This window comes from Euphorbia lathyris, chromosome 6, assembly GCF_963576675.1.
Source record: "Euphorbia lathyris chromosome 6, ddEupLath1.1, whole genome shotgun sequence".
NCBI classification, from domain to species: domain Eukaryota; kingdom Viridiplantae; phylum Streptophyta; class Magnoliopsida; order Malpighiales; family Euphorbiaceae; genus Euphorbia; species Euphorbia lathyris.
The window spans coordinates 69162305-69176926 of record NC_088915.1 but is presented as its reverse complement, the minus strand read 5'-3'; the positions used below and the strand labels follow the sequence as shown (position 1 = coordinate 69176926).

General features: G+C 36.4%; 1 protein-coding gene across 1 annotated transcript; it reads right to left on the bottom strand.

The window, feature by feature from the left end:
* Positions 1-739: 739 nt before the first annotated feature.
* On the bottom strand, positions 740-9624 carry LOC136231903 (DNA-directed RNA polymerase II subunit RPB2). The gene is made up of 25 exons (XM_066020924.1): positions 9196-9624; positions 8225-8446; positions 7850-8140; positions 7572-7769; positions 6998-7062; positions 6810-6896; positions 6621-6741; positions 6477-6521; positions 6251-6388; positions 6062-6134; positions 5857-5933; positions 5663-5770; positions 5470-5586; positions 4757-4912; positions 4560-4664; positions 4338-4463; positions 4172-4249; positions 3970-4065; positions 3773-3888; positions 3629-3698; positions 3495-3548; positions 3218-3361; positions 2738-3037; positions 1938-2360; positions 740-1349 (listed from the first exon to the last, which is right to left on the bottom strand). Exons 1-25 carry the CDS (start codon positions 9439-9441, stop codon positions 1230-1232), a joined length of 3576 nt encoding a protein of 1191 aa, XP_065876996.1. The 5' UTR covers positions 9442-9624; the 3' UTR covers positions 740-1229.
* Between the last annotated feature and the right edge of the window lie 4998 nt (positions 9625-14622).

The following is a 14622-nucleotide window of genomic DNA, read 5'->3' as shown; positions in this document are numbered from 1 at the left end:
AGGTTAACAATAGCCCGATAAAAAAAATTACATATCAATCCGGATTAATAAAATACTCACTATCGTATTATCAAATCAATGTACATAATTGCCAACACTTAAAACATTGATAAAAACAAAAAATAAAAAGAAGCCGCAACCGCTAGAGAGAGAAGGTCTCCCTTCTCCCTAGATGTTCACCTCTCCTTCAACCACCACCTCCCATGTGTTAGCAAGAACAAAAACGGTGGATCTTATCCGTAGATCACTGGATCTACGTGGTTGCAAAAGAAATGACTTAGATCCGAAGGTTCAGAATGGTTCAAATGTTGCAGATTGGACTACAGTTGCTTTGCGGCGAATTTGGAGTTACGATCTATATATGTTTCAAATGTCGTTTATGTTTAATGTACCTTTAATGGTTTTTTTGCTTTTCATAGTCATTTTCTTATTTTTAATAGTCATTTCCTTTATGTTTAATGTACCTTTAATGGTTTTTTTTGCTTTTCATAGTCATTTTCTTATTTTTAAGAGTCATTTCCTTATCCTAGTTGACTATATATTAGACTTAATCTATATATATGTAAAGTTTTATTCCTTACTGGTTTCATCTGTACTTGCAATTTTATGATTTAATGAAATATCAAAAAAAAAAACATTGATTAAAAATTGAAGTTAAAATAGGTAACCAAAATTACGGAAAGAATTTGAAGCGTAATGAAGTTCATTCGTAAATTTCTATCAGCATTTAGCAATCAAATTGAAGCCCACATTTTAACTCTCAATACACTATCACAATTATAATGTTCTCTTACAAACAAAATTGCTGGAGAAAATAATGTAAAAAAAAAAATGTCTGTTTAGAGAATACAGATTTAATAAAATAAGCCTTCTACCCTACCAAAAAAATAACCCTTCTCTCCTGGCATGTATTCACCATATAGCAGGCAGTAGCAGGCTTTAAAGTAGGGACTTCCCTGTAGATGAGACCCATCCAAAACCCATATATGGTTCTGGGAGATCATTATATCCGACGATTTTCGGATTTTGCTAACGCAAATCGTGACAGCACCAATGGCTTTTAGGTAATTTTGCAGGACCTCTTCAGCATTGAACTGCCAGAGATCCCGGAACATTTAACTGAATACTTACTTACGGATCCTTAAATCCAGATATTGGCCCCAACAACAATATGTACACTATTCATCGAGCAAGGGCGATGAGTTCGTTCCCGCCTGTATTCTGTTGAATTAAGCTCCTTTTTTCTTTTGGTCTTTTGTTGGTTTCTCTTCTTTTGTGAGCATTCTTGGTGCTATAGCCATGGCCATAAGCTCTTGGAAGAGTAACTTACAGGCATATGGAATGTGCACCTGCGCAAAAACGAGGGTGAACAACATTAATAGCTGTCTGACTAGGGGCAAGAATGGCATATGTATTTAATAAAAATGAAAGCAAATTAAACTTACACCATGGCCCCCCAACTCTCTAAACTTTAAAACCGAATATAAAAATCATAAACTTTACCCTTTACTAACACAAGTCTTTTATAAAAGTAAAAGACCTCATAATGACCTCTGACGACTTCAAAGAGAGAAAGGCCAGGAATTAAAGTTGTTTAGAATCACAGTTACCATGGAACCCACTTTTTCGATTTTCCAAATCACCATTTTCAGAGATTTCTCTCTCCTAACCAAACAGTTCAAGAATCAAAATTGTTTAGAATACCATTTACATAAGCTCTACAGTGGAGGGTTATCTGCTACTAGTGTGGTCAAAGGTTAATACACTTTTATGTTAGTAAAATGCAAGGATTTTCATGTCGGGTTTTGAAGCACAGGGGCCACAATGAAAGTAAGGCCAAAATGGAGGAACCATTAGTGTAATTTACCCCAAGTATTTAACAAAGATGAAAGCAAATTGAAACAGTCAAAGAGAAATAAACAAAGACAATCAATCACCTGGACAATATCGGTCTTATTCTTGCAACCTCTGCATTCAAATGAATTCTTTTTTAGATTTGCAATTGCAATTAACCCACAACGCTCGCAAACATGGACCCTGTAGGCATCACTTTGGTCAAACAGCCTCTCTTTAAGGAAATGTGCAGCACCATGTGCTATCATACAATCTCTTTCCATCTCCCCAAATCGGAGGCCACCATCACGTGATCGCCCTTCAGCTGGTTGCCTGGTGAGGATCTGCACAGGTCCCCTTCCACGTGAATGGATCTTGTCGTCGACCATATGCTTCAACCGTTGGTAATAAGTGGGGCCAAGGAAAATCATTGCAGTAAGCCGACGGCCGGTGTGGCCATTGTACATGGTCTCAAATCCACGCATCTGGTACCCACATTTATGAAGGGCCTTGCTGATATTGTCCACCTAAAATATCAAAAGAACAGTAAATGAGAAGCCACTCCAACTGACTAGTGACTGATTCCATTCAGCACATCAAAAGATATCGCATAAGAGAGCAGAAAATAAAAGATAATATATCTACTAAAAATTTAAGAGTTAAAAGGAACAATTAGTCTCCTATGAAGATAAGATTGTAAATCGGGAAGATAAAAGCATTGTTGTTCGCAATGAATGTTTCCAGTTCCAACTTGCACACATATATTGCCATCAGAATACAAAACCCCCACTCCAATTAGCCTGTGGACATATTTAGATATTTCAAGACCAGTAACCATAGCTTCCAAGTTCCAACCACAAGCCTCAAGATAGAAATTTCCAATAACTACTATAGAGAAACTTACGGTGACATCAGTAAACGGAGTAGCATCTCCTTCCTTTCCCATGTGAGCTGCAACCTTGCCCATAATACATTCAATAAGCTGACCAATTGTCATCCGAGAAGGAATAGCATGTGGGTTCACAATGATATCCGGAGTAATGCCTTCCACAGTCCAAGGCATGTCTTCTTGAGTGTAAGTCATGCCTACTGTCCCCTTTTGACCATGCCTACTGCTGAACTTGTCTCCGATCTGAGGTATGCGAACTGATCTCACCCTTACTTTAACGAACCTCAATCCATCAGCATTGGTTGTCAGAAGAACCTACAGAAGCCAATCAAATAAGAATGTTTTAGGTTTCCTCAAATTATCTTAAGCATTACAGGAAGGTAGAACTGAAGCTAACTTATTGTAGGAAGCTCAGTAAGTTCAAACTTCATGTGTCCCAAAATTGTAAAAGACACCAGATTTCAATAAGAAAAACCATAGCTATATTGAGCTTACTTGATCAACCATCCCAGTCTCACTGTGGCGTAAGCTTATGCTGTGATCACGCCTGGTGTAACGTGCTGACTGCCCCTGAGATTCTTCCTGAGTAATAGGAGTGGTCTTTCCAATGATCACATCCTCACCTGAAACTCTTGTACCCTAAAAATAACATGACAGTGGTTTCAGAAAGTAGGATGCAGGGAGCCTTGTCCACTATCAGGCTTGTAAAGAAAATATAGGCTCGATAACGAACAAACAAAATGCCAATTAAGTAATTTATGCTTAAACTTACTGGAGGAGCAAGACCATCATCATCCAACTTATCGTAAGAGCCATGCCGCATGCCCTGTAAAACAAATTCCAAGTATATTGAATGGAAATTTTTACATTGCAAAGAATCCGAGCAATAAAAAAACTAGCGATTACCATTGTATTATTTCTATCTGGACGACAAAAATCCTCTTTGACAAGTGTTCCCATCTTTTTCTCCTCATCCCTGCAGTTGGAGTTGGTGAGTCACACAATTACCAGACACCAAAGAAGCCAAAAATTAGTAAGAACTTTGCTCACCTATATGATCGGAAGAAAAGCGATCTGAAAAATCCACGGTCAATGGAAGATTGATTCATAATGACAGAATCTTCTTGGTTGTATCCAGAATAGCAGGAAATAGCAACAATAGCATTCTAAGGTGGAAAGGAATATATAGAAAACATTGTCAACAAGGTGACAAGAGAGAACAAACATGAAAATTTTTAATTTCTTACAATTCCAGCTGGAAGCTGCCTGAAGTGAAGGTGCTCCATAGCTCTGGTAGTGACAAGCGGCTTTTGAGGATAATACAGCACATAAGCCAGTGTATCCTGCCGCATGCCACAGAGAACAAATATAAGCATAAATGATATCACCCAACATGTAGATACATAGAGATTAAAAAAAAAAAAAAAAAAAACCGTGTCAAAAGATTACCATTCGAAATTGATAATTTGTGACATATATTCCCATGGCTTGCTTTCCCATAGCAGATTGATATGTGTTACGTGGGGACTAATTGAACAAACAAGAAGTAAGCACAATTGAACAAATATAGCAGCATTTGTACCTGAAAACAGTTATAAAACATGGACAAACTTACCTGGTTGTGATCAGGAAAAGGAATGATTGATGCACAAACCCCTAAAATTAATGATGGGTGAATTTCACAATGGGTGTAAGTATCAGAATAAGCTTCATCGCGATTGAGTCTTGCTTGTACAAGATCCTGGAACAAGTATTTAGCAGTCATGATTCCATCTGTTTGTTACAATCTTTCAATAAGGTAAGTTCATATCAATATCATTGAAAACTGTTCACTCACATGAATCGTCATTGATATCATAGTGGTCTCTTCTTCCTCAGTGTCAATATATTCAATGAATCCTTTTGCCACAAGATCATGCCAGCCAGCTTCTTCTGAGGTTTCCTGCAAAAAGAGAAGGGGGACGAGAAGATAAATAAATTGACACGGATCGTAACAGATATTTAAAATAACAGTTTAAAAATGAAATTTCGCACCCTCTGCTGTAGGGCATGAATGTCCTTTTTCTTTATGAGAAGCCTTTGATTCTCAACAATGAATAAAGGACGACTGCAACGGCCATAATCAGTGTATATTCGAAGCTCTTTCAAACGAATATCCCGAACCACCCCAACTTCAGTATTGACATCAACCTGCATATGAGAATACCATGAGCATTCTAAAATATTTTAGGGGGGCATGAATCACAGCCAAAATGGAAGATAAAAAAAAAATGGTTGGACTAGATTTATGATAATTGAATGCATATCATGAAAACAATTCCTTTCTTTTCTTCACAAAGACCTCGAACCACAGATTAGAATGCAATTGAACAGAAGTTCCTGTGTAATCCAGATATAAGAACTTTAATACGTCAAGCTACTGACAATAATTCGAGAAAATTTGACAGCAGAAGTAGCAAAAAACTTAACTCAAAAATTAAGAGCTCATCTCTAGTTTGCAAATTCATAATAGTGTTTTAGTTCTTATTTTATGATATGTGGAAACTATTCCCAACTCAAACAAAAGATAGAACTAGCATGGTCTCACATCTGGCTTGAATTACCAATTTTCCACCAAACCAAGGAATTAAAATCAAGAAATCCCATATGGATTGGTGACCACTTCAGATAAGTTCATATTCTGGTCCTCGCAAAATAACCAAGATATTCACACAATTGCTGCTAAATAAATAGACAAGTAAACTGACCCTTCTCCTCAGCCGTCTCAATGTCTTAACCAACATATCAGGATTACGATGGATACCCACCCAGCAACCGTTAACAAAAATCTTTGTAGATTGAGGAATAACAGCTGGAGATATTTCCTGCAATGAAAGGGAAATGTCAAAACAGGGAAAGACAAAACAGAAAATCAATATTCTGAAGAGAAAATGTAAGCACCTCAAAATTCTCGGTACCCCATTCTTCCAAGAATTCTAAGATAGGATATGCAGCTGATCCAACAGTAATATAAACCATCAAAGCGAGATTCTTCACTAGTCCACAAGCCTATGAACACAGGAAAACCAGCCCGTTAGAAATATTCATCCTTTGTTTTAATTACACATGAAGCACATGTACAATATAAAACTTACTTGCCCTTCAGGTGTTTCAGCTGGACACATCATTCCCCACTGTGAATTATGCAACTGCCTGGGCTTAGCCAATTTCCCTGGTTGCAAAACCCAGTTCTCAGGTCAAAGGATGTCAGGAATAGCCAAGTGAAATACATCAAAATTGCACCAATATACTTAAGCCCAATCCTCAACATCAAACATAGTAGAATTCTTTGGGTCGTACCTTCCCGTCCAATTGGAGAATTCAATCTTCGCAAGTGTGACAAAGTAGATGCATATGTCAAACGATTTAACACCTGCATTTTTTTTTTGGTTGGGGGAAGGAAAGAGAATGACTATTATTCAGCAAAAGTAAAACAAAATGACATTTTAAATTAATGGAGAACACAAAGATAACAATAATGCATGAAACCTGAGACACTCCTGCTCGTGTACCAGCTGCATTCGCTTGCCCCCAGTTTCCAGTGGCCAGAGAGTATTTAAGACCACTAGTAATGGTTTTTGCTTTAATGGCAAATTGCAGATTGACGTCCTTTCCATTATCTACACACTGCAACATCCATGATAAATATTTAAACAATTCTGCAAAAGATTGCAACGGATATGAACTAAAAAAAGCTAGCTTAATAATGCAAAACCTTTTGAACATAAGATCTGACATCCCTGGTCAACTTTCTGAATAACTGCACCAAACAGTTTATCCAAGTTCAGAGAAACTAAGCACAAGAATAAGAAACAATGAGATACTGAAAGCTCCAACACTTCTCATGGAAAGTGCAAACCATTCTAAAGAGTCCACCAAGCAAAGGACCAGCAAGGTCAAGCCTCTTGTTTCCATAATGATCTCTGTCATCTTCTGCCCTCCGGCCAAGTGCACAAAGTAGAAGCCGGTGAATGATATACCTGGAGCAAAAGCAATTATTGTCAGTCTTAAGAATCAGCAACTTGCACAAGTTACTAAACAGACTTACCCAAAATAGTATGCTTTTTTAGTCTCGCAATATTCCCCAACTCCAACATGAGGAAGCATTTCCTTTTGAAGGATCTCTTTAGCATACCTGCAATTCCCCCAACAACCTCAGTAAGCATATATTGATAACAGAAGAAAAAAAAAAAAAAAAAACTTGCTGCCAGATAAATTTGCAAGACAGCACAATACTTTATCCTTTTCTCCTTGGTCACACCTACAGTTGCACCACGCTTTCCAATATAATCTAGTGCAACCTGCAAGTAAAAAATAATGAATTCATCAATAAAAGCTCAGCAACGGCAATACAACCAACCATAAGAGAGAACCAAGGTTAAGATTTGTGCCAAAACTAGCACTAAAAACATGTGAAGTAAAATGAATTTGTAACTCCAAGACTTGAATTGATAAAGTATGCTAGGGGATGTTTTGCCATTGTGAAATAAGAAAGTGAAATTGAACAATACAAAATTGTGACATGCAAATGAGAAATTGATCTTACAAGTTCGTTCACAAGAAAAGAATAAGAAAATTTTATTATTGCACACATGACTTGATTGCTTGAAACAAGAAAGGATAAAATCTTTTCGGCATGCACAAAAAATAGTTCACAGCGAAATGGTTGTTTATTTTAACAATAGCAGTTGAGTCAATCATCCTCGTAGAACAATGATAGTCTTTGGCATCATCCAAACAATAAAGCACCTCTGCCTGTAAATTGCCAAGAGGAAAGAGGGAAATACTTCATTGCTATCAGAAAAGATACCTGTTGATTTTGAATCACAAATGCTTCTTCCAGAGAAGGTCGAAGCAACTCCATCATCTGAGTATCAGAGAAATCATAGCATATGTGCTCTAATATATCTTTGTCAGCAACAAACCCCAGAGCACGAAACACAATGATAATAGGAATTTCAGTTCGAATATAGGGAAGAGTAGCACGAATGTACTGCCCTGAAGATCCCTGATAATGAATTAAAAGATAAGCAAAAATTAAGAAACTGAATCAACCCTGAAACAATAAAAACCAAGTCTCTCTCTTACCCCCTTGGCACTAGTCCGGGAAAGCATCCGCACAAACATGGTACTAGGAGGCCGGTTTTGGGACTCTGCCATAGATCTAACTTCTCCCACATATGCATATTTGTTTGGCTGCCTCTTCTTGAACACATAAACATGATTGGTGCTCATCTTCTCCTGAGCAATCAGAACCTTTTCACTTCCATTTATGATAAAATACCCACCCTGATCCAATGGACACTCGCCAAGCTCTGTAAGATCTTTCTCTGAATTCTGGAACAGTGTGCAATAACTTGACCGAAGCATTATAGGGACCTGATAGCAATAATAAAGTGGTAAGGCTTCAGTTTCAAAGTAATATAAAAGTCAACTTATAAATGAAGAATTCATTATTCAGACCTTCCCAATGAACACTTTGGTGAAATCCTGAGTCTCAGTGACTTCTTCACCATCATGTCCTTTCTTTATGACCTTCTTTGAAACATCCACATACAAGGGAGCTGAGTATGTTAGGTTCCTCAACCTTGCAGCTTTAGGAAATAAAGTTGCAGTTTCTCCATCAGACTCGGTCATCATAGGCTTGCTCAAGTATATCTGACCGAAGCTTATCTTAAAGATGGTCTGCAGAAAAATGCCAATAACTGACATATCAAACAAAACGCAGCAAAATGATATAATAACAACATGCTTTGTGCATGATCTACTGAGTCCAAACTCTAAAAGTTTTCATTGTTATGGTACTAACAAAATGCTACATACATAGAGGCTAACAGCAACATATAATTGGCAGATGTAATTAAATTGTATATATGAATCTTTGAGTAAGAACTCCCAAAACAAGCTAGACAAATTCTTTGCAACATTTCTAAAAGATGATGAAACACTTGTCAATATTATGAACATCTTCTGCTAAATGGAAGTCATTTATGAGGAGCCATACAGTTGAAGGATTTCAAGTGATCGCTTCAAGTGAAAATAGTATAGGTTGAAGATAACACATTAACAAAAATGCCTGCTAACAGTCATTTGTATCACAGCAATTTACTAGTTTTTATCTCATATCTTCTCTTTCGTGTTCGGCGACAAACTACCAGAAAAATGTTCCACTAAGCTTTTTTTTTCCATCATTTTCAACTTAATATTGCCACCCAACCAAAGAAACTTCAAGCATTTAGAGTAATGTACGCCTTCCCACAATTCAGGAACTATGACTTCATGAACTCCAAATCAAGCTTCTGCAAACTCGAAATTACAACTTGCGATCTTGCAGAGATGCTTTAGAAACCCTAAGCAATCTAACCGCCCAATGAAACACCAAAATATCAGTGTAACCACCGAAATCCACTCCTCAAACATAAATTTTGTAGTACCTCAACGAAATCAGACTGGTGGCCAGGATTGTGCTGGCTCTCAGGTCGAATCTCGATATCAGCCGACTCATCGACGATTTCCTGCATCGTATTTTGGATGAACTCGTCGAAGGAATCAAGCTGTTGACGCACTAGACCTTTTTCTTCAAAATAAGCAGAAATAACAGCCCATGCGTCCTCTTGTGTGATGTCCTCTTCCCCTTCATCTTCTTCCATTGTTTGATCATACTCTTGGTCGTCCTCCATAGTTACAAAGCCCTAGCTCGTTCTATGTCCGGCCTGTTACCAAATTATTACCCGTTGTTACTGAAGAAATGCCTCTGATCTTTTTCCGTTTGTTATTTTTAGTTTTGGTTGATTATGGTTAATTCGGGGATGCTGTCCGGTGAAACCCTAAAAAATGAGGCTTCGGAGAGACTTTGAGACTCGAAAAAATAAGGAAAGAAAGGAGGCAAGGTGTCATTTTATAGACGGTGTGGACTTCACATGGGGTCAGTGATGACGTGGAATTTCTTTTTGTTAGCATTCTTTATTTTCTTTTCGGTTTTTGAAAAGAAAATTAAATACTTTAATTTTGTTATAAATAGTTTAGGAAATGCTTCTATTCAGATTGGTTAAGAAAAAAATAAATATGTCCTGAAAAATAATTTTCTTTTCCTCCCATACCATACTCTTGATCGATCATTCATACACTTTTTTTTTTTTTTTTTCAAACAATCATTCATACACCTATTCATGTAAAAAAAAAAAGGGAAAAGTATAAAAATAAACCTTGTGGTTTTGGTCATTTTCAAACATATACTATGTGGTTTAAAAGTTTGCAAACTAGTACATTGTGGTTCATTCCGTTAGCAAAGACAGTCAAAATTGACTAACGGTGTTAAAAAAGATGAGGTGACAGTCAAAGTCAAAAAGTCATAGGGACATTTTTGTCTATTAATTTATTTTATATTTTAAAATTTATTATAATTTGAAAACCTAAATCTTACCCAATTCCTAACTAACACCTCATGTGTCCTCCCTGCCTCACGTCTCTCTCTCTCAAGCTTTACTTCAACAATGGTGAAAAAAAACAGATGGTGCGCCAATGCTAGAAACTAATCTCAGACTTTCATAGCTCCTACCCATTTGATGCTGATAGTCTTCTCTTTGTGGCTAGAGGTACAAATTCAATTTACTTAATTGAATTCTTCTGCAAATCGTCAAGTTCCTCTCTCAATAATCTTCATACCACCCAATTGCTCTTCCATTTCTTTCACTATATCCATTCCTACTTTCTTCAATTTTTTTTATCTTCTCACTAAGCTTCTTTGCTACAAACCCAATTCCATTCTCTCCTATTATGGCTTCTACTTCTGCCAATATACAGTACCATCTAGTACAGTTCCCAAAAACTTTATTCGACAATGGAGGCTCCAATCAAGCTCTGCAATTTGCTGGAAATGTAAAAGCTACCCCACTTCATCCCTTTCGCCAGCAAACAGAGAAATAGAGGTATGAAATAGAAACAAAATGTAAGAATCACCGCAGTTGTAGTTTAGATTTAAACATTAACCATACATTTCTATAGAGCTTTTGAATCTGTATTCCTGTTAACCACTTAGAACACATTTTTGTTCATTGTTTTCTTTTATTCTCTCTCTTTTTTACTTACATAATCTTCATCTGAGAGAAGAAAACATGCCTGCGCTGCTGCTCTTGTCGTTCATCTGGTTCTATTCTATTTTACCGGAAAACATACTTACCGGAAAACATCTCAATTACAATCCCACCATTATGAGAATGGCTGCCGGAAAACGTTTTTAGGAGGAAAAGATAAAGGATTAAGAAGGTGAGTTATTGCAGGGAGTGGAGAAGGGAGTGGAGAAGAAGATGAAGAGATTGATGAAGAAAATGGGTTGCAGAAAACTTATTCCGTGAGTGAGGGAAAGAGATATTGAGGAGAGAGAAGTAAGGTGGAAAAATGATAAATTTTAATTATAAAATAAATATATAATAAAAAGATAAAAATATCCCTATGACTTTTTGACTTTGACTGCCACCTCAGCTTTTTTAACACCGTTAGTCAATTTTGACTGTCTTTGCTAACGGAATGAACCACAATGTACTAGTTTGCAAACTTTTAAACCACATAGTATATGTTTGAAAATGGCCCAAACCACAAGGTTTATTTTTGTACTTTTTCCAAAAAAAAAACTCCATGTAAGAAGGAATTAATACATATGAATTAGAAGAAAGTACATAACTCTTGTTGTTTTACATATTTGTAAAGAAAATGGAATCCCTAGTAACTTCATCGCGACGGCAACCGCCTCCGAAACATTTCTGATCAGACCGAACGGTCAGGGGACGACGAATGTCACGAATAATGGATTTGAACGGAGTTATTTGACTGTCGATTACATCTTCGGCTTTCGGTTGTTTGACTGTCAGTTACGTCTTATAGTTTCAATTGTTTTACTATCGGTTACGTCTTCTGCTTTCAGTTATTTGACTATTGGTTATGTCTTCTGCTTTAAATTGCTTGAAAATAGGTTATGTCTTTTGCTTTCAGTTGTTTGATTGTCGGTTATGTCTCCTCCTTTAATTTTGTGGGTAAACATAACATGCTTTCTGTTGTTTGACTATCTGTTACGTCTTTTGTTTCCATTTTATGGGTAACTGGTTTACGTTTTTTAGGGAACTTTATTGTTGACAAATATGTTTTATGCAGACTGCATGTCTGCTGAATCAGAAGTGTGGCTCAAGACAAAAGAGCCCATCCTTCTACAATGAAAAACTTTTGGCCAAAAGGACACAGAAGTCAGAAGCTGATGTTGACAGAAGTCATTTCCCTCCAAATGGCTAGTTTGAATTTCAAATGGAAGCTTTGTCCAGACTCTACTATAAATACCAAGACATATGCTCCTTGAAAAGTTGATGAAATTCTAAGCTGTTAAAAGAGATCAAAACTTTCAAAGTGTTCGTTTGAACAATATTTGTAATGCATAATCATAGTAATATTTGTGTTCGTCCAAAAGAGATTTAGATCTTCATTGTGTTCTTTATTAGAACCATTTTCTGTTCATAGTATTTTAGAAGCTCTGCTGTTTGCTTCGGTTAAAGGCAAATAGCTAAGAAATAGATAGTTGAGAGAAATTGTAAAGGAATGTACTTTACAGAGGCTCTGACTATTGTATAAAGGTTTGTGCTCTACCCCTGAAAGAGTGTTTTAATTGATTAAAGCTCAGAAAAAAATGTATTCTGAAGACTGGACGTAGGCTAGAGGCCGAGCCAATATAAATCTGCTGAGTAACTATTTTCTAACTCTGCTTTTATTGCTTCTGATTGTTTATGCTATAACACTGATCCTCTTTATATATACATTGCTTCTAACTGATTGTTATACAAATGTTAATTGTAGTTTCATCAGAAGCTCTGTCCATATTAATAGTTTGTTCTCTTTGAAATCAGAACCAAGCTCAGTAGACCATATTTGTCGTTGATCTGAACTTGCTTCTGATCATGAATTTTGCCTTTGTGCTTAGCAAATAGAAACACGCCAAGTGAGTAAAATTTAAAAAGGTTAAAATTAACCAATAGTTCCATCCACCCCCTTTTGGAACTAACCCTACCTCACAATGGACTAACAATATTCATAATGAGACGGTTTTAGACACTTATTTGCCTGTTAGGAAATCTGGTAGGGTTACAAATAAACCTAATTACCTAAGTACCATTATAATCAGTTGAGCTCTACTTGTGATTAATTGATTTCCATAAGTGACACAAATTCTGTGAAATATCCTATGATGTTATAGGTTATAGTCATTTATCCCCTACACATCAAAATTATGTTCTTAACCTCACTATTGTTCCTGATCCTAAAACCTATAAAGAAGCAGTTCAACACATGAATGTTGGAGAAAAGCTATGGATGCTGAATTACAGGCCTCAGCTTTAACTGAGACATGGACTTTAGTTGAATTGCCTCCAGGGAAGAAGATAGTAGGGAGAATGTGGGTGTTTAAAATAAAGTTAAAAAGTGATGGCACTATAGAGAAACACAAGGCTCGTTTAGTTGCAAAAGGATATACCCAAATTGAAGGTATAGATTATAGTGAAACTTTCTCTCCTGTGGTTAAGCTGAGCACTATAAGACTTCTTTTAGCTTTTGCTTCTATTCAAAATTGGCCTTTATACCAATGTGATGTTAACAATGCGTTCTTACATGGTGAATTAGACGAAAAGGTTTACATGGAACCTCCAAAAGGTTTATTTTTGCCAAAACCAGGATTAGTATGTAAACTACAACAATCTTTATATGGCTTAAAACAATAAAGTAGGCAATGAAATTTTAGATTAACTAGTTTTATGCTGTTACATGGTTATAAGCAATGTGAATCTGAACATTCTATGTTTATTAAGATTAATTCTGGTTTAATTACTGTTCTTCTAGTTTATGTTGATGATATAATAATGACTAGCAATGATCTGTTGGAAATTAGTAATGTTAAAAAAAGCTTTAAACGATGAGTTTAAAAGGGTGTTGTTAAACCCAGTCCCAATTTCCCACCTCTAGCCCCGTGAAAGGACAAAAATACCCTTTGAGGCTTTGAGGTGGGAAATGTGATGCGAACCCACGAGGAACAGTGCCTCGAAAACCCGACAACTAGATTTGATCCCTAGGAAAGCTAACGAATCAGGGTCGGACAGAAAAGAACCCTTACAAAACTAGGTTGTAAAGACCCAATCCCAGTCTCCAACAATTAAGGATTTAATCCCGAACTGTTCAAAGTAGTGCCCTAAAGAACACAAGAGAAACCACTCACAACTCTTTAAGAGTAATATTTTTATTAAGATGAAACTTGTGTCTTACATATGAAAAAGATCACCTTTAAATAGGTAAAGCAAATACAAACAATGACTTGAATTGCCCTTACATATCTTTGATAACAATAATAATACAAGGGCATTTAAGTACTTTATTTAGTCAAACCATTAAGACAAAGAAAATCAATACACATAATTTGACAATAATGCAAATGAGAAAACAAGACTCAATTCCTATGGAATTGATTAGGTTCACATTGTGTTGAAATTGTGATTTTGACCATTGAAATAATTAAATCAATTCATATTGAATTGATTTTTATTTTCCCAATAAATCCAAATGGTTAAAATTCACATGGTGATTTTTGACTCAATTTCACCGCTTGTTTTGTTTAGTCCATGTTCGGTTTCTTTGATGTGTCCGCTTTCCGAATAACCCGAGAGGTATGAAAAAGTTATAGCTTCTTGAATTCCATCTGTGTCAATTTGATCCGACATATCTAACATTTGCACCACATATGTTTGGAGCTCCTCTTCAAACTGCTTAGCACGTGCTCGAGTAACAGGTCCATCTGGTAAACGTATTCGCTCCATATGAGAATCCGGATTTTCAAC

Bases quoted from the DNA above. Each gene is read 5' to 3' on its own strand.
- LOC136231903 (XM_066020924.1), bottom strand. From the start codon at position 9,441: ATGGAGGACGACCAAGAGTATGATCAAACAATGGAAGAAGATGAAGGG. The intron at 8,141-8,224 runs GTCTGAATAATG...TATTGCTATCAG, and splicing joins CCAAAGTGTTCATTGGGAAG to GTCCCTATAATGCTTCGGTC. The intron at 3,699-3,772 runs GTGAGCAAAGTT...CTCCAACTGCAG, and splicing joins CTTTTCTTCCGATCATATAG to GGATGAGGAGAAAAAGATGG.